The 19929-nt window shown below is 41.4% G+C and overlaps 1 protein-coding gene across 11 annotated transcripts in view; it reads right to left on the reverse strand.

The window, feature by feature from the left end:
* The window catches only part of SPAG1 (sperm associated antigen 1), a 70090-nt gene that overhangs the window by 17582 nt on the left and 32579 nt on the right, over nucleotides 1-19929 (reverse strand). For all 11 annotated transcript variants that reach the window (XM_038391876.2, XM_043507511.1, XM_043507510.1 and 8 more), the window contains one exon: nucleotides 10291-10466. In XM_038391876.2, the coding sequence (XP_038247804.1) occupies nucleotides 10291-10466 (176 nt within the window). The remainder of the gene's footprint in view (nucleotides 1-10290; nucleotides 10467-19929) is intronic.

The raw sequence follows: 19929 nt of genomic DNA on the forward strand, positions 1-19929 counted from the left end.
GATACAATTAACTTAGGCTTGAATAGAGACTGGGAATGGATGAGTCATTACACAAAGTAAAACTATTTCCCCATGGTATTTCTCCCTCCCACCCCACCCCCCACTGTTCCTCTGATATTCTTGTTAACTGCTGGAATTAGCCTACCTGCTTGTCACCATGAAAGGTTTTCCTCCTTCCCCCCCTGCTGTTGGTGATGGCTTATCTTAAGTGATCACTCTCCTTACAGTGTGTATGATAAACCCATTGTTTCATGTTCTCTGTGTGTGTGTATATAAATCTCTCCTCTGTTTTTTCCACCAAATGCATCCGATGAAGTGAGCTGTAGCTCACGAAAGCTTATGCTCTAATAAATTTGTTAGTCTCTAAGGTGCCACAAGTACTCCTTTTCTTTTTGCGAATACAGACTAACACGGCTGCTACTCTGATCCCAGTTTAGTGTCATCTGCAAACTTGCTGAGGGTGCAATCCACACCATCCTCCAGATTATTTATAAAGATATTGAACAAAACCGGCCCGAGAACTGAGACTTGGGGCACTCCACTTGATACCGGCTGCCAACTAGACATGGAGCTATTGATCACTGCCCGTTGAGCCCGACAATCTAGCCAACATTCTATCCACCTTATAGTCCATTCATTCAGTCCATACTTCTTTAACTTGCTGGCAAGAATACTGTGGGAGACTGTGTCAAAAGCTTTGATAAAGTCAAGGAACAACACGTCCACTGCTTTCCCCTCATCCACAGAGCCACTAAGTGCTTATAAAGTGCACAACACAGTGGGGCACCAGTCCCCACAAATAATAATTAACAACAACAGCATAGCCCTTCGTGTGCAGTAATGAAAATCTAAATTTACTGCTATTAAAAATCCTGCTTGGCTTAAACTTGTATAATTTCTTAGATCCAGTAAACCAAATATAAAGAGACCCACATGCTTAACAGACTGTATATACAAGGATCATTTTAGCCAATAATGAAAATGAATAAGGTCTAGGGGTAAAACATGGCAGCCATTCTGCACTAGAAACACTACACAACAATGTACTTAGGAGAAAATAAAAAGTAACCTATCCAGCTGAAATCAGAGGGGAATTAGACAGGCGGCATGTAAATAGCCTGAGTCAGAATGTGGCCAGGACACCAGGACTAATTCTTCCAACTGTTGCTAAGAGTGCCAGGTGACCGCATATTTTTATAGCTGAAAGTAGTACTGTCCAGTAGCCCTGTGTTTAGGGGTTAGCCTACCTGTGCCAGCTAGTGTGTGTAACAATACCAATGAAGACAACACAGCATGGGCTTCAGAATAGGCGAGAGAGTCAAGTACATATCCAGAGTCTATACCAGGCTTGTACTACCCTACACTGAAGCCTATGTTGCACTGTGTTCACTGCTATTACCCGCTAGACAGATTAGCCCATGCAGCTTTTCCTGTGTAGACATATCTTAAGAGAAGACTATCACCTTCTCAGTTACCCTTCACCAAGGGAAGTAATTACGCACTTCATTTAATCCCTTTGTAAGTAAGTAAATAAACAAGTAAATGTATGTATGTATGTTACTAACCTATTCTGTAATGGTTGTTCTTCGAGATGCATTGCCAATGTCCATTCCACTTCAAGTGCGTTCCCACCCAGTGCACAGTTGTTGGAGATTTTTCCCTTAGCGATACTCTTTGGGGCAGCACGTGCACCCTCACCTGCCTTGCATCACCATACAAAAAAAGGGGGTCAGAGTTGCCCCCAATTCCCCTCCATTGCTTTTTACCAAAAGACTACAAAAGGGAGTGGAAGTAGGGTAGGTTGTGGAATGGATATACGCAACACAGCTCAAAGGAAAACAGTTATTGCTAACAACAGGTTAGTAATCATTTTTCCTCTTCATACGATTGCACATATCCTTTCAACTTCAGGTCACTTTCAAGCAGTTTAATCTAGAGCTGGGGGATTGGAGTCTCCCCAAATAATGACTGGAGGACTACACATCCAAATCTGGCATCATCTCTTGATTGCTGACAGATGACATAATGTGAAGCAAAGGCATGCACTGATGAACAACCAGCCACTTTGCAAATGTTACTCCTGGGTGAAATCTGTGCCACGTGTGCAATGCAGAATTTGCGCAGAATTAATGTTCTACGAAGAAATTCCTTTTTCCCTGCAGAACTGGCAATGCAGAGCTGCTGGCTACCTCTAGGGGCCACTGGACCCAGAAGAGCCCAGCTCCGCAGCTTGCAAATAGACACTGCCAGGGGAAGTAGCTGGGGGGTTCCAGGCAGCTGCAGTTCCCAGCACACCCTGAAAGAAGGAGACAATGTGCAGGAAACTCCATACAAGCCTGGTACCCAGAATCAGGCTCTCTCTCACACTGGATCTCTGGGCTATGTGGAGAAGGGAGTGCAAGTGTCTGGGCCAGGGGACCCTGTGACTGTACTCTTGGGGGAGGGGGTGCAGGTGTCTGTCCCCGCAACTGGGCTCTGAGGGGGAGATGGAAGAGAAACAGGAACTGGGGTGTCATAGGGGTTTCTTTAATTCTCTACTCCTGGGGGAATTTTTTTGTTGTCTGTATTGTTACATACATAGCTGCTGATAATTATTTTGGTAGTTTATTTCAAAATACCTGAAACTGGTATGATTATATAGTGTTATTTTGACAACTTAAATTTGCAGAATTTTGCAATATTGTACACAGAATTTTTAATTTTTTCTGTCATAGGACTGGAGAAAAATGAGTGATTGGCGGGTGGACAGCCAAGGTAGCTGCTAGATGCCATTAGTTTCATCAAGGTCCAAGACCTTGTTGTTACAGATGTAACAAAAATAGTCCAGCACATGATGGATCGGAGTTTGGACCAGGGAAATGCCTTTTTGGTGTGACCAAATGGAGAATCTTTTCCACTTTTCCAGGAAAGTAAACCCAGTAGAAGGCTTTCTACTATTTAAAAGTACATCCTGAAACACCTTTGAACAAACCTCCTCCTGAGGAGTTAGCTCAGAGCACCCAGGCAGTCAGGTGGAGGGGGCAACCAGGGTCCTGAGAGTTCTCCAGTGGTAGTGGCAATGCAGCTCTGGGAGACACGGTCAGTAATGTGGAAAACCAATGTTTCTAAGGCCACACTGGAACTATGAGTATGAGTTGAGCGTGATCCTGCCTGATTTTCATCAACTCTAGACAGAATTAGAACTGGAGAAAAGGAGAGCAGGAGCTTGTCCGTCCAGCGCAACAGGGAAGCATCCATCTGAGACCTTAGACTTTGTGCCCTGCTCAAGGGCAAAAGTGAAGACACTTTCTGTTGACTGTTGTTGTAAACAGGTCTGTATAGGGAGTCTCCCTCAATCTGAAAATGAATCTGGCCTTGTCTGAGCAGAGACACCATTCGTGGTGACTGGTGAAAGATCTGGTTAATCAGCCTGCAAGATGGTTTTGAACACTCAGAAGGTGAGAGGCCTTGAGATGGAATAAGTTGACGATACAAGAGACCCATAGCCACATTGCCTCCTGGCATAGCACAGTCAAATTGACCCCTCCTTGCCTGTTCACATAGAACATGGCCACTGTATTGTCTGTGAGTATGATTTCTTCTCTTGATGTGGGGAAGGCAGGTTTGACAAGCTAGCCGGACAGCCTTCAATTCTGACATTTATATGTACAGTTAAATCCTGAGCAGACCATAAATCTTGAGTCTGCAGGGACCACAGCTGAGCCCCCAGGGTCAAAGCTGGTTGAGAAGGAGCAAACAGAACCCCACACACTCATTTGAAGGGTCTGTCCACCAATACAGAGAGGCCAAGATTTGAATGGGCACCTGAATCACCAAGTCTAGAGGATAACGAATCAGAGACTACACAGATACCAGACACCCCTGAAACTTCTGGAGACAGAGCCTGGCAAGCCAAACTTTGTAAATCCATGAAGCCCTATGCCCCAGATGTCTGAGACAAGTCTGTACTGTCATTGTAGGATGGGCCTTCAGGTCTAACACAATGGTCAGCATCATCTGGAATCTTACCTGGGGAAGGAAGGCCTCGGCAGAGACCAAGACCACTCCTATAAATTCTATCTTTTGTACAGGTGACAGGATTGACTTCTTGTATAGATGAGCAACTCTAGTGGAGTTGGAGTAGATGACTGACATGCCAGACAGTACCTATGTCTTGGACTGGCCTGTCACCAACTAGTTGCCTAGGTAGGGAAATATGTGAACTTCTGACTTCCTCAGGAATGCTACCACCACTGCCATGCACTCTGTGAATGCCCATGGAGTTGCAGACAGGCCAAATGGCAGTACTGTAAACTGACAGTGGCACTGATTTACCAAAAACATGGAGGATTTCCTGTGGCTTTGATGCACTGCCACATGAAAATATGCATCTTTTAATTCGAGGACAGCATACTAGTCTCCAGGATGCGAATAACGAAAGCCTGTGTAACCATGCAAAATTTTATTTTCTTCAGATGTTTGTTGAGCTGTCACAGGTCCAGAATGGGTCTGAGACCTCCGTTTCGGGATCAAGAAATAATGGATCAGAGGAATAAAACCCCTTTGCTCTGTATAACTGAAGAACTTCATTTATGGCTCCCAACTGGAGAAGAGATTGCTTCTTCTCTCCTCATGAGAGTGGTCTCTGAAAAGGGATGGGAAAGGAAGGTAGAAGCATGGATAGAAAGAAACTGAAGAGTGTATCCCAATTCCACTGTGCATAAGACCCACTGGTCTGTAGTGATGTTGCACCAAGTACTTAGTGAGATAACCAGCAAACTGTGAAGTAGGAGAGGTTGGCAGTCCAGAAACTAGTAGGCTGACCTTGACAAAACACATCAAAATATTTGCTTAGAATTCCCAGGCAGTCTAGATGAACAAGCATCTATTGCAGAAGGAGAGAGAGGTCTTCTATAACATCTGCCCTTTTTCCTGGCCAGGTCTTTGTGATGAGGTGTGAAAGAAGGATAACAGTGAACCTACTGAGGACAGAACAGCTTCCTCCTTAGTGCAGGTGTACAAATGCCCAAAGACTGAGCGTCGCCCTGAAGACTTTTAGGCCACACAGTTTGTCATTTGCCTGCTTAGAGAAGAGCGATGACCATTCAAAGGGCAGATCCTGTATCATCTGTGAAGACCTCTTAAGGAATATCCAATGACTGGAACCATGGGCATCTGCATATACTGTAATGGACAATGCCATGGCTCTAGCCACAGAGCCAGCAGCATCCAAACTGACCAGAAAGGAGATTCTGGCCACTAATTATCCACCATGGTGAGAAATTTCTGCTTCACATCCTCTGGCAATTTGTCTTTAAATTTTAATATATTGTCCCAGTCATAGTGTCCCAGTGTTACCAACCCTGGGCTGCAGACCTGCTGTTGAATAAAATTTTCTGCCAAAGAGATCCACTTTATTTGCATCCTTTCCTTTCAGGATTGATTCTGGCATTCTCTCTCATTGGCAGCTGAGAACAACAACCCTAGAAGGGGGTGGGTGCAAAAATGTTCATTTCCCTGTGAGGAGATATATCTGCACTCAGCTATTTTTTGCTGGGGGGGAAGGAAGGAAAGTTTGAGTCTGGCACAGCATGTTAGTGGGCTCCAAGATAGCTTCATTATTTGGGAGTGTCACTCTAGATGGTTCCACAGAAGCTAAGATGTCAACCAGCCACTCAGACCTTTCTCCAACCTCTCCCAGATGGAAATGTAGAGTTAACAGGTCCTGATGAACTCTAATCCTCAGGGGATGATGAGGCACTTTTCAACACCACTGCCTCATCATGAGATGAAGGGGGGGAAGACAAAAACAACTGTGGTGGAGCCTCCACCAATTCCTCTAAAGGGAGATCCAACAGACTAATTTTCTCCCGCTCAGTACCAAGCCTGGTATCAGGAATGGTCTCCCATGGGACCTGGCGTGGTAAATCTTGGTGCCTACTCAAAGAAGCAGAGCAGGGAGGGTGTGGCAACAACCTGGAGGCATGCAGAAACCTTCACAGGGTTCATAATGGCCATTTATAAGGTCACAGAGCCCAATTTCTGCCTAGGCATGGGTCTCTATTTGATGGCCAAGACAGAGCCTCTAGGGGATACCAACAATGGTAGGCAGCAGAAGGGGAACAGTGATGTTTGTGGTGCAGGGGTGACACGTAGAAACCGACCTCAGAATCCGCAGACGAAGCCACCTTCTCCAACCAAGGAAGGACTGTTCCTATGAGTGCCGAGGTTCCATGTCAGGAGCCTGGAGATGGCGGTTCTCGTGAGATAATGGCTGGCTTCCCTGTGGACGGTACCATATGAAGAGGCATGCAGGGAAATAGAGGCACTCACGGTACCATATGCTGGGATGACGACAATAAAGGTATCGTAGGTGCCAGTACTGGGCGAGAAGACTTGGACTGCCAGCAAAGCCTGCACAGAGAAACTCAGCAGAGTCTGCCTCCTGAGTACACAGTACCAAGACAGTCTTATGTATGGTTCAATTAGGTGCAGCCACTTCAGGGTCGGTCTCAACAGCACTGGTGCTGGCATCAGAGTTGACAGAAGACTGCTTTGGAGGGTGCTTTGGCCTTGAGCAAACTCTGCTGTCCTTGTCCACATGCTGGACTTCAGTTCTGGGTACCTCAATCTCCCAGATAGCATCTAAGAGCTCAGCATCTTCTGGTGCCTCTTCCTCAGCAACGGGGAGGGTGATCAGCCCCAAAGCTCAGTCAAAACTGGGGAAGCATTTCTGATGGACACAGATGTGTTAGTACACACTCCGAGCAGGAAGGCTCCAAAGGTGGATGCAGGGCCACCTCCATCAGAAGAAATTTAAGCCTGACCTCCTTTGTCTTTCTTTGTTTTTGGTGTGAAATTTGCTGGGACTTTAATCCAATCCCTGACGTGACACTTCAGGGACTCGAGACACTTCAGGCAACTAGAGTGTGGGTCATTCACTGGCATCAAGTTTTCTTCAGGAATATCAGGGCTTGATGCTGGTGACTGAGGTATGCCCTGGCAGTGGGAACTGAAGTGTTTAAAAACACTTCAAAAGAAAACCTATTTCTATTACTAAAAAACACTAAAACAAATACCAACTGTACACAAATATGAGGGAAAGATAATTAGAATACCATATTCCAACAACCATTACAGCCAGTAAAACAGAACAAGGAGGGTTGGGGGTTGATCTGTCCTTTGTACCTTTGTGTGGTGGTGTGAGGCAGGAGAGAGCTCATGTGCCACCCCAATGGGTACTGCTAAGGGAAAAATCTCTGACAATTGTGCACTGGGCGCACACACACCTGAAGTTAATGGACATCTGCAATCACTCGAAGAAGAATGCAAACAAGGCCAAATCCACACAGTAGGTTCAAAAGATTTAATCTTATACCAGACTGCCACGAATTACATTATCTTTTGATTTAGACAATTATAACTAATTTGATTAATTTTCAGAACAGGTTAGACCTTATCACTACAAATCTGACCACTCCATGATTACCTGCAAACTCTTCCTCATGGGAAGGTTATTACAGGATTATATAGCCAATGTTTTAATTCTTACAACTAGAATGATTTATACTAATAAGTCAATTTTAAATTTTAATTCAGAACAAATAGCAAGTTCCATTCCTGAGTTTACAAAAAGGTATACCATCAATACTTACCAAAATCACCTTTTCAAGCTAAAAATTTAAACATTTATTAAGCAACGTATCTAACTGAACGTAAGAACTGCCATAAAAAGTCAGGCTACTGGGCTGGATGGACCATTAGTCTATCTCCAAAAGTGGCCCGTACCAGAGCTGCAGTCAGAGCAGGGCAATTTTGGAGAGATCCACCAGTCTTTCCATCTCTGCTTCTGGCAGTCAGAGGTTTAGGGTCACCCAAGCATGGGGTTACACCCCTGACCATCTTGAGTAATAGCCACTGAGGGACATATCCTCCATGAATTTACCTACTTCTTTTTTAAATTCAGTTACACTTTTGGCCATCACAACATCCCATGACAATGAGTTCCACAGGCTAATTCTGAGTTGTGTGAAAAAGTACTTCCTCTTGTTTGTATTAAACCTACTGCCTATTAACTTCATCAGTTGACCCCTTGTTTTTGTATTGTGGGAAAGGGTAAATAATGCTTTTCTATTCACTTTTTCCACACCATTCATGATTTTACAGTCCTCTATTATATTCCCCCCCCATCATCTCTTTTCCAGGCTGAATAGCCATAATCTTTTTAGTGTCTCCTTGTACGTACGCAGTTCCATACCTTTGATCATTTTCGTTGCCCTTCCCTGAGCCTTTTCCAGTTCCTCTATATCCTTTTTGAAATGGGGCAACCAGAACTGGACACAGTATTCGAAGTGTATGCACACCATGAATTTACATACTGGCATTACAATATTTTGTCTTATTTTCTATCACTTTCCTAATAGTTCCTAAAGTTCTGTTAGCCTTTTGACTGCTGCTGGGACTTGAGCTGAAGTTTTCAGAGAACTATTCACAATGACTCAAGATCTCTTTCTTGAGTGGTAACAACTCATTTAAAACCCACCATTATATATGAGTAATTGGGATTATTTTTTCCAATATGCACTTCTTTGCACTTATCAATGTTGAATTTCATCTGCCATTTTGTTGACCAGTCATCCTGTTTTGTGAGATCCCCCGGTAACTCTCCGCAGTCAGCTTTGGACTTAACTATCTTGAATAATTTTGTATCTGCTACTTCATTACAGAAATGAAAGGTAAAACCAATTTCTGTCATTATTGAGGACTGGGCAAACTGGCAAACTGATGCATTTATAACTAAAAAAAACACTGCAGTCTGGGAAATTTAAACTCAATTTAATTGATGAAAAATTCTGTTTTATCTCTTGATTTATCTAGCTTGCATCCCCTACATGAAAAGTGATTTTCCGTAGTTGTACTGTGGTTGAGTATGCAATACTACCCTTTCCCTATAAAATGCAAATTACTGTAAATTATTACTGCCTGGTCTTATTCTTTGAGTCAAATTTCCTTCTCAGGCAAAATTCTAATGCACATTGTTGGTATTCAACAAACAAATAATACTAACATCAATTTTCAATCTTACCTAATATTACCAACATATCTGCCTCCACCCCTTCATTTATTTTTTGCTTAGTTAATTCATCTTGTACATAGATCTGTTATAACTATAAATGTGTTTTGTTTTTTGTTCCCAGTTGGTATACAAAAGGTGAAGAGTAATTCTTCAGATCACCTTTCAGACAGCAGTTATTTAATATCATTAATTCTTTAGTATCTCAGGAGTGGAGATTGATTGAGAACATGCCTTTTTCCGGTAATAAATTATGGTTAGATCATCTAATGCCATGGAGATTAGGAGAGAAAAAAATATTTCCTGTAACTGACACTATGTCTACATGGCCGTGTAGTTCAGACTATAGGGGATGTGAACTGAAGAATGCACCGTATAACTGTTCTGTGTGGACGTTGCTAGTGCAAACTGAAAAGTATCTAGTTCACATTAAAATAATCCCATTTGAAGAAGGCTGTGCTAATACGAACTAGGTACCTTTTAATTTGCACCTGCAGCATCCACACAGAGCAGCACTTGGCACATACCACAATTCACACCCCCGCAGTCTGAACTACAGGGCTGTTCAGACAAGCCCCGAGTTCCCTGAAAACTGCACGCTTTAGAAAAAAAGTTTGCCATTCTTATGGGTTCACCAACGTTGTATACTTATCATAGAAGATTAGGGTTGGAAGAGATCTCAGGAGGTTATCTAGTCCAACCCCTTGCTCAAAGCAGGACCAACATGGATGATGAAATCATCAACTAAATCATCCTTGAGCTAAGAGGTAACATTACTGGTGGAGAGAGGCTATGCAGTAGTCACAGCAACATTCTATCACGATGTAGAGCACAACTCTACTTTTAAAATAAAATGATGTAATTAAGGTTAAGTAAATAGGAAAGTCACTGGACAATTTCAGTGGGTATCAACATATTGCTGATCAATATTCTTACCAACATTTTTATTTATTTATATATGTATATTTATTTATTTATTTTTCTCAAAGAAATGCACATTGAAAATTCATCCATGGGGTGGTAAAGAAGCATAACATTATGGATCTTTACAGGTTATTAAATCCAATCTTGACCATTATCCAACTTATCCTTTCAGAAAGATTTGCTATTAATATTATTTAAGTATATTGCTTCTTCAGATAATATTCTGAACAACAATGGTATGTTTAACTTTTGTTAAACTATATAACTATATTTCCATTTTTCTACCTCTACATATTTGCATATGCTATACATACTCTTCATCTCTGATTGTCTGTCTCCATTGAAGTCTGCAGACTTCTTTCGCTTAGTCTCTGAAGTAAAACTTTCTCCATCCCATTTGTGTAATTGAGCAGAAAAAGGGACAACTGGAATTGGTGGCAGCTTCTCTCTCCAACTTGGACCATCTTGAGCTATTAAAGTTCTTGTTATTCTGAAGACAAAAAAAACACACTTTTTCATATTTTTTTTCTTTTTACAACTTAACTTCAATTTTAAAAATATCACTGCCCTTCAATTCTTTCACTAAAAATATTTAAGCAGTTATCAGTAAAGGGACTAATTAAAAAAAAATCTGATACTGTAGACCTGGCCTATCACTTACTTCGATATAACTTTCGTCAGTCAGGGATGTGAATAAGCCACCTCTCCACTGATGTAAGTTACACCGACTTAGGTGCCAGTGTGGATAGTGCTATGCCTGTTGCGGAGGCAGATTTATTTATGCTGATGGGAGAGCTCTCTCCTGTTGGCACAGAACATCTTCACCAGATGCGCTACAGAGGCGCAATTGCATCAGTGCAGCTGCACTGACGTAGTGCTTCTAGTGTAGGTTTGCCCTTAGCGCCCAGTTCAAATAGTATTGTCCTGAATTTTTTTACAAAGATCCTTAGTTTTTTTTCCTTAGAGTCTTTAAGCTCTTTGTTGGTATTTATACAGGTCTTTTCTGCAAAGGAGAAACTCACTTCGGCATGGTCAGTAAAGCACTAAAGCACGTGATTGTTTGGCTGGGTCAGAGCCTCAGCCAGTGCGTACTGAGAGTTCCCAGCCTCTTGCAGGATTGAGCCTTGAGTCCTGCTTAATGTATAAACTAAAACCGGATTTTTTTTTTTGGCTAATTTATCTCGGATGTGAAATTAAAGGCATTGCTTGTAACAATGTTATATACACTAGTTTCAGACACAAATGTACTTTTTACAGCAGTTGATGCCACATTAAATACATACAACTGCTTTCTGAAACACTACTGCAACCCAAAGTATGTATTACGTTGTATTTTAAGGACTTCTTGCTCTGTAAGTTTCTAATTAAGCATGAATTATTATTCCCATTTAAAAGTAAAGAAAATACATTTAAAATGGTCTCTTAACTTGATTCTTTTCTTAAGGAAGTGTACTTTCACTACTCCCAAATTGTAGGCAACAAGTTTATTCTAAACCACAGCAGGCCCAATGTAAACCCCATTAAAGTCAATGGGAGTTACCTGATTAACCACAATGGGTTCTAGATTAAGATCTAAATAAATAAATCTAACCTATAAAAAGCTTGACAACACTGCTGTACATTTTATAGCATCTTTTAAAAAGGAAATATAAAATTTTAATGAAAATGGATTAGAAACTTTTCTAAATTAAGAAAAAAAGATCAGGAAGAGCTTAGGAACCAATTCTTGAAGGAAAATTCTGCACTGTTCAGTAAATTATGCTACATTCAAATTTTATTTCATAATCTTGCAATCTGCAGGTGTATCAATCCCACTGCTGATGCAAAAATATATTATATATGACAAAACCTTTTTCATTAAAAGAAACAAATTGATATACATCTGAAAAGGATTTAACAAAGTTGGATGCAACATTAAAAATGAGGTTGGAATGGAAGAAAGTAATCCAGATTGACATTTCCTCCCCTTGATTTTAGTCTTTAAATTGTTACAGTGCAGTATTTATACACGAAAGGGATTTTTAACATTATAGTATAACTACAGAAGATGAACAGTTAGGGCCCAATCCTGGTCTCCTCACTCCCACAAGACCAGGGCCATCCCATGCAATTCTGGGGCTCCAAGCAGCCCCCCCCACGGTGGGGGGTGGGGCCCCAGGCCTCCGTGGGGGGGAAAACGGGGGGGGGTGGGCTCCAGGCTTCCGCGGGGAGGGAGCGCGGAGCTGGCTTGGGGGAAAGGGGAGAACCACCCCCCAGCACACACTAGTGGTGTGGCTGAAGCTGGGTCACTGCACTCCCGCTGCCGGTGAGTGCAGGCCCAGCCTGGCTGCGGAGCTCAGGGGAGTGGGGGCAGGGCTGGGGCGGAGCAGGGGTGGGGCTGGGCCTGCACTCACCAGCAATGGGAATGCAGCGACCCAGCCTCAGCCACGCCACCAGTGAGTGCTGAGGGGAGGGGCTGGAGTGGGGAAGGGGTCCAGGGGAAGAGGCGGGGGCGGGAGCAAGGGCAGGGGAAGAGCCAGACCAGGGGCTGGAGCAGCACGCAGCTGCGCAGGGTACCAGGAAATTTGGTGCCCCAAATTTCCTGGTGACCTACGCAGCTGCGTGCTTTGCGTATGGGTAAGGACGGCCCTACACAAGACCCTCAAAGGTCTACAACAAGACTATCAGAGGTTGTAGGCAGTGCTGCTGTACTAGCGTTGGTACCAGGATATCAGACACAAGGTGAATGAGTCAGTATCTTTTAATGGACTATCTTCCCTTGGTGAGAGAGACAAGCTTTTGAGATTCCACAGAGCTCTTCTTCAGATCTGAGAAATGTACTCAGTGTCACAGCTAAATCTAAATACAAGGTGGAACACATTGTTTACATAAATAGTTAACACATACTTCAAGGGACCATTCAAGGTGAATTGACCCATTAACACCTCTACAGTCATGGGGTAGGATGGAAGCTGGGGGCTTTAATGGGTTATAGATTGTTGTAACAAGCCATAAATCCACTGACTTTACTCAGTCCATGAGTTTTAGTGTCTAGCAAAGTTACGAATTTACGCTCCTAGGCTCATCTTTGGAAGATGTTGTGCAGGTTTCCTTTCAGGATAAGGCCTGAGAGGTCAGCAATAGAGTGATTACTTTGTGAAAAGTGTTCACCCACAGGTGATATGATGTTCTTGTCTTATTTTTCTGTGCGAGTTCATTTGAGAGCATAATGACCATCTTGTTTCACCCACATAGCTGTTTATTGGGGCATTTAGTGCACTGGATGAGGTATGCTACATGTTGTGATAGATCGGTAAGGACCCATGGATCTTGAAAGGTGTTTTGTGGGAGATGCTGATCATTGTAGCAGTGGAGGTATGTCTACAGGTTTTGCATCTGTTGTTCCGGTAGCGTTGAACTGGCGTTTCCTGATCTGTGGGGAACTTGCTTCTCATGCTGAGCTTGGAGGAGTTATTTGAAGGCCAGAAAGAGTTCAGGAAATATTTATTTTAGGACGTGGACCCCATCAAGTATGGGATGTGACTGTTTGGAATCCATATGTTGCATCATCAATGTGGGGCAATAAGTTACAACTAGGGGTGTGTGGTTGGAGGGGGTTTTATTTCTATACTGAAGCAGGTTCTCTCAAAGTATTTGGGAGCCCATTCCATGATGCAATATACTTCGTGGGTGAAATGTCCTTGTTTGGTGAAGGCAGTTTTAAGTGCATTGAGATTTATATCCTGGATTTTCCTTGGAGCATATTCTGCAGTATCTGAGTGCCTGGCTGCAGATAAGATTTCTTGGTGAGTTTGGGGTGGTTACTGGATCTGTGAAGGTAGATGTAGCCATCTGTGGGTTTCTTGTATATAGTTGTCTGTAGGGTTCCACTGCTGAAAGTCATCATAGTGTCCAGGAATTTGTTGCTAATGTGGGAGTATTTTAGAAAGAGTATAATTGATGGGTGGTAGTGGTTGAAGTTGTGGTGGACATCTATAAGGGAGTCTAGATCGTCTGTCCAGAAAATGAAAATATCATGTATCTCAGATATATCATTGGTTTCATGATGTATCTGTCCAGAAATTCTTCTTCAAGGTGGCCCATGAAGAGAACAGAAAAAGACAATGACGACTCAAGGATTCCAAATCAACCACAGCCAGTCATTGCAACTAATGGACAGCCAAATGACCAAGCTCTTAGACATTTGGGTCATTTAATTAGAAACCAATATGATTCAGAGACCTGCAACAGACAGATACATACTGAACTTCAAAGATAGCGAGATAGTGTAAATATTGTATATGATAAGAATGTAGAACTTAAAAGGGAGAAATATAACAGAATGCTATTCTGTATTATACTGTTCAGCCACTATGTGCAAAATACCTTATTTAAACAAGCCCCAGCCATACCTGAGAGAGCATTAAAGCAGTGTTTCCCAAACTTGGGACGCCGCTTGTTCAGGAAAAGCCCCTGGCAGGCCGGGCCGGTTTGTTTACTGGCCGCGCCTGCAGTTCGCCACTGCAGGCCAATGGGGGCTGCGGGAAGCAGTGGCTGGTATGTCCCTCAGCCTGCACTGCTTCCCGCAACCCCCATTGGCCTACAGCGGCGAACTGCGGCCAGTGGGAGCCGCGATCAGCCGAACCTGCGGATGCGGCCGGTAAACAAACCGGCCCGGCCTGCCAGGGGCTTTCCCTGAACAAGCGGCATCCCAAGTCTGGGAAACACTGCATTAAAGGATCTTATGATGAACACATCTGGTATGTATATGCAAGCTCATTCATCCTGGCCAATGAATAGAGACACTGGATTTATGGCTTATTACAACAATCTGTAACCCACTAAACACCACCTCCAGCTTCCCAAATGACTGAAGATGTGTTGACTGGCCACTTTACCTTGAATGGTCCCTTGAAACAGGCGTTAACTACTTAGGTTAAACAATCTATTACACCTTGTATTTAGCTGGGACACACTGAGTACATTTCCCAGACCCAGCTCAAAAGCGTGCCTCTCCTACCAACAGAAGTTGGTACAGTAAAAGTTATTGCCTCATCCACCTTGTTTCCTATAAGAGGTTGTAACTATATTTACACAATATATTTTGTGTAATACAGATTACAAAAAAACTGTACTATTTTACAGAATAATATAGACTGAAATGGATGTTGATACATTGATTTGTGTGAGATACTGTTTTATGTACTATATTTATGTGCTATGTTGATTTATGCAATTTTTTTTCAAATTTTAATATTTAAAAAAAAATTGCATCATACACAAAATACGGGCAGCACTCACTAATTCCACATTATCACCTAGCTGCTTAATTTCTTTTCAAGCTAATGAACAAAAAAGTGTTCTTCTCTAAACTAACAATAGGTGCCTTTCAGTAAGAGCTATGTAAGGGTACATGGTGGTGTTGGATTACTGAGCTATAATTTTATTTTAATCTAGGCAAAATATTGTCTCACTCTAACTTGAATGAAATAGTTCATATAAAATTAAGGGTACTATGCAAGTTGAACAGCCCTGACTTTTGCTTTGGTTATTTCACTGTAAAATAAGCCATGTTACACAGAAGGCAGATCACAGTATTTAGATATTGTTCTGAGTAAAGAGTAGAATAACTCCACACTGAACCAGGACCCTGCTTCCTCCTTGGTCAGCCTTTTTCCATTTGTGGCTGTGTGCCCGCAATCGTGCGCAGAGGGCCTGACCCAATGGGCATTGAAGTCAATGAAAAGATTCCAGTTGACTTCAGTGGATACTGAATCAGGCTCAAAGGAAGCAAGACTGTATTTGTCCCTGGTGCTTATAAAGGATGCATGGGCGGGGGGGGGGAGGGGTGGCTCCTTGTATCCCACACTCCATCCAGTCACTCAACTATGCTAGCGACAGTCTTGCACCAAAAATGGTGTTTTACAAGAAAACATTCAGATAGTCATGTTGCAATGCTGGGATTTACTGGTATTTATCACAAAGATCCATTTTATACATAGGGCTCTACCAAATTCATGGTCATGAAAAATGTGTCACAGACTTTGAAATCTGGTCTCCCCCATAAAATCTGGTCTTTTGTGTACTTTTACACTATCCTATAAGCAATGTTTCTCAAACTGGGGGTCCTGACCCAAAAGGGGGTTGGCAAGACTATCGTGGGGGGTTACGGTATTGCCACCCTTACTTCTGCGCTGCCTCCAGCTCCAAAGGCAGCGCTGATGCCAGCAGCAGCGCAGAAGAAAGAATGGCAATATCATAACGTGCTACCCTTACTTCTGTGCTGGCAGCAGCACTGCCTTCAGAGCTAGGTGTCCGGTCAGCAGCCGCCACGCTCCAGCCACCCAGCTCTGAAGGCATAACAGAAGTGAGGGTGGCAATACCGCATCACCCCTACAACAGGCTTCCGACCTTCCTTTGGGTCGGGAACCCCAGTTTGAGAAACACTTAAAGGCTTTACATGTTTATATTTTGCTGTTTTTAAATACACATTCATGCTCTGTTACAACCCTGTGAAATTTCAGATTTAAATATCTGAAACTGTGAAATTCAAGATTTTTAAAATGCATTGACTGTGAAATTTATGAAAATGAACTGTGAATTCGATAGTGCCATGTTTATACAGTATACCTTTCATACAAAAGTTTGTAACAAAAGCTGCAGAGTTGTTCTGATGAAATTTAACAACTAGTATTACAGAAAAAATATTGGAATTTGAGTCAATTAGAAGGAGAAGTCCATTTAGCAAATGGAAGTGCATAAACACAGTTCCCATGGCCATGGCCTATAGACTCCTCACAATAATTAAAAAGGAACAGTAAAAATGTCAATCCAACAGAAAATTTAAAAATAAAACAAAACAAAAAACTAGCCACAGAAACCTGATGGTATGCAGTCAATGGTAAAATGCCACTGATTAAAAGCCTCACTGAAAAGAAGCTTATGAAACCTGGGTTCTGGAACCCCATTACAGGGAAGAGTTTCCATAAGCAAGGTCCCTCAAATAAGAGTGCTTGCTACCACTCTTGCAGGGTAACGTATCAGGCACCACAAAAGAAGTAATTCAACATATTCTAACCTACATGACAAACTCTCTTATTAATGGTGGACTGCAAAGCAAAAATAAATAAATTGCTCACACCCTTCAATGCTTTCTTTATGATGTACACAGACAACTCAAAGTTTTATTTTAACAATTCTGCTCGTCTTTTACATGACTAATAATAGGAACCTCAGGACCTCAGGAGCTCCATTTTTGCTTGTAAGATTTTTGGAGGATTTGGTTATTTAGGTCAGTCTAGAAGATAGCATGAATAAGATTCCCCTTCATCTAGGGGTGAAAGATCAGCAGATTAGACAGCTTCCTGTGATATCACCAATTAGATCCCCTGAGAATCTTAAAAAGTTCTCCAATAAAAACAGGAAGCCAGGACCTGATATTCCTTACATAAAAGACATGTAGAAAAATATTTTTTAAAATACATTTTTGAGGTTATCCTTTACATCAAAAAGGAACAGGAAAGGTAGAAATGCCACCTTTTTTCCTTTGCAATTCACTTCTTAAACTGTTTCTTTTAAAATTGTTTCTCTTCTTCACTGAAACTGAGTATTTTCGTTATTTGGTCAGCTATTTAAATTTAATTTAGAAATGATAAAAATTTTAAAATAAATAAGTTGTATTTAAACTTACGCAAGAGGGCTATGCTCTAAAAACAAAATCTGAAAGCCAAAAATGAATTACTAGCAAAGGAGGAGAAGGAAAAAGCAACTGAAATAAGATGAAGGGTTGCCAGGGAGGAAAGAGTAATGAGTAGTGAAGCTAAAAGCATTAGGAAGGCCTAGAGAGGGAAGAAAAGGGAAAATGTTAAGGAAGAAAAAACAGGAAGCTTAAACACTAAATAAGTTACAAGAATGTCAATCAGGAAATTTCTAAAGTGCCTGTTTCTAAATAAAAGATAGTGATATAGGAGGTAAAACCATGAACACCAATTGTTTTACATCCATAATTTCACCACACCAGGAACTCATCTAGTACCAGATGTAGACACTGATACACTAGCAAGTTTACTCTGCAGTTAAAGAGAACATCCTTTACAGAAAATGTTAAACTAAGATCCCTTCTGATGCACACACACCTACAGGTATAAATTAAAAGTTATCGTTCACTTTTCAAGAAGTATAGGGAATAGCCTCAATGCCCTGTCCTTCCTTTATAAAACAGGTTCTAATACTGAAGGTTGAATATATGTGGCTATTGCTCAATGTATACTGGCTTCTCTGTTCTCATACACAATATTTAAAGTAGAGAAAAAGCAAATACAGTTCTGTGATTCATAGAATTACTTACTATAAGTTAAAGGAAATAAGTATGACAATGTTTGAAGTATCAAGCACAATTCTGTACACTTTTGTTCTAAATATAATTACAGAAATTAATGATCTGCAGTAGGCAGCAAGAATTATGGGGTTTTGAAACTATTTAAAAGGTTAGAAAAATTATATTTCTTAGACTATACACTGTGTAGACAGTGACTATAGCTACCAATATGTTTATTCAGCTCCAGCACATCAAGGCCTCAGTCCTCATCAGGACCTCTGGCTGATACCAGAATATAAATAAGAGAAGAAGGGTAGACGTTATCGTGTTATCTCACCTGGTAAAGACAAAAGTTTAGAAGGGGAGGAAACTGAAGCCCCACCCAAAAAAGTAAAGCCCTTTAAATACAGCTATAGTTTAAAAAATAAAAAAAGAGACTCTAAAAACACTGAGGCTCCATGTATATACCTTCTCAGTAACTCGGATATTTAATCTGCTCTGTATTCAAATATGAATAACTAAAATTTTTTTTTTTTTTAAAAAAAGGTGATGCTACCCTAATGAGGTGTATGAGGTACAAATCTCATACTCTGGAAAAATATTGTTACCCAAACACTGAAATACAGCTCCCCAGAGTTCCATCTCACTTTTACCACTGGCAGCTATACATTTTAGTATTTATGAATTTGGTCTTGAATATAAGGGGCACTTAAGTTGTATGGCAAGAGAGTGAGATTCTCTCTTGTATGCTTCAGTGTTAAATGGATGACCAATGCAGACACTGAAACAAAAGAGTTTGGCAGACTACTAGCTTAGAGACCTTTCTGTCAAGAACATCATGTGAAATTATTGTTCTACTCCAGCCAAGATAGTATTTTGTCATCTAATATAAGAATAAAGTTATGTAGACCCAAGTAGTAAGGGCAAAATTCTCAAAGAGCCCAATGGAAGACCTCAGCTTTAACATTTTGCTCTCCCCATATACATGCATCTCCCATTGAGGTCAGCAGAGTAGAGAGAGGAGGATATTGGGAGTCGATATCTGCCATGCAGAACTTGCAGGAGATTTCTGCCTTAGGTTATAAAATTTAAATCACATATAAAGGAATAAAATATCCAAAACAACAAAACATTAAGTTTTGCTGACATGTATTAAGATCAAATTTTTAATATAGTCCCAGGGAAGTGGTACAAGCCACTAATAAGCTACTGTTGACAAGTGGTAGCACAGTGAAACTTAACAGAATGTTGATCTCTGTGCAGGCTAGAAGATGCCAAACATTAGTCTGGCACTTCAGGGATCAGGAGTCCTACAAGTTTCATTTTGCTGTTGTCCTCACAGAATACAGAACACAGAATGAAAAAGAAATGAGGAAAGCACAGAACAAGAGAGGAGGAACAATACAGTATGAGTAAAGGACAAATGACAGAACAGTAGAAGAAAAAAAATGGTACATTCACAGGTGCTGAAAGCAAAAGAAAAGTCTCCCCTTCAAGTTCACATTCATGGTTTAATTGTAGAGTGAATATAACAAAATGGGAAATGATGTTACTGTGAACACAATTAAGAACAAACAACTGGTGTTTCTGTATATACTTCTAACTCTGAGGCACATAGAGGAGAGGGAGTAGATAAAGGAAAACAAATAAAAAAATA

This window comes from Dermochelys coriacea, chromosome 2 (genome assembly GCF_009764565.3).
Source record: "Dermochelys coriacea isolate rDerCor1 chromosome 2, rDerCor1.pri.v4, whole genome shotgun sequence".
NCBI lineage: Eukaryota > Metazoa > Chordata > Testudines > Dermochelyidae > Dermochelys > Dermochelys coriacea.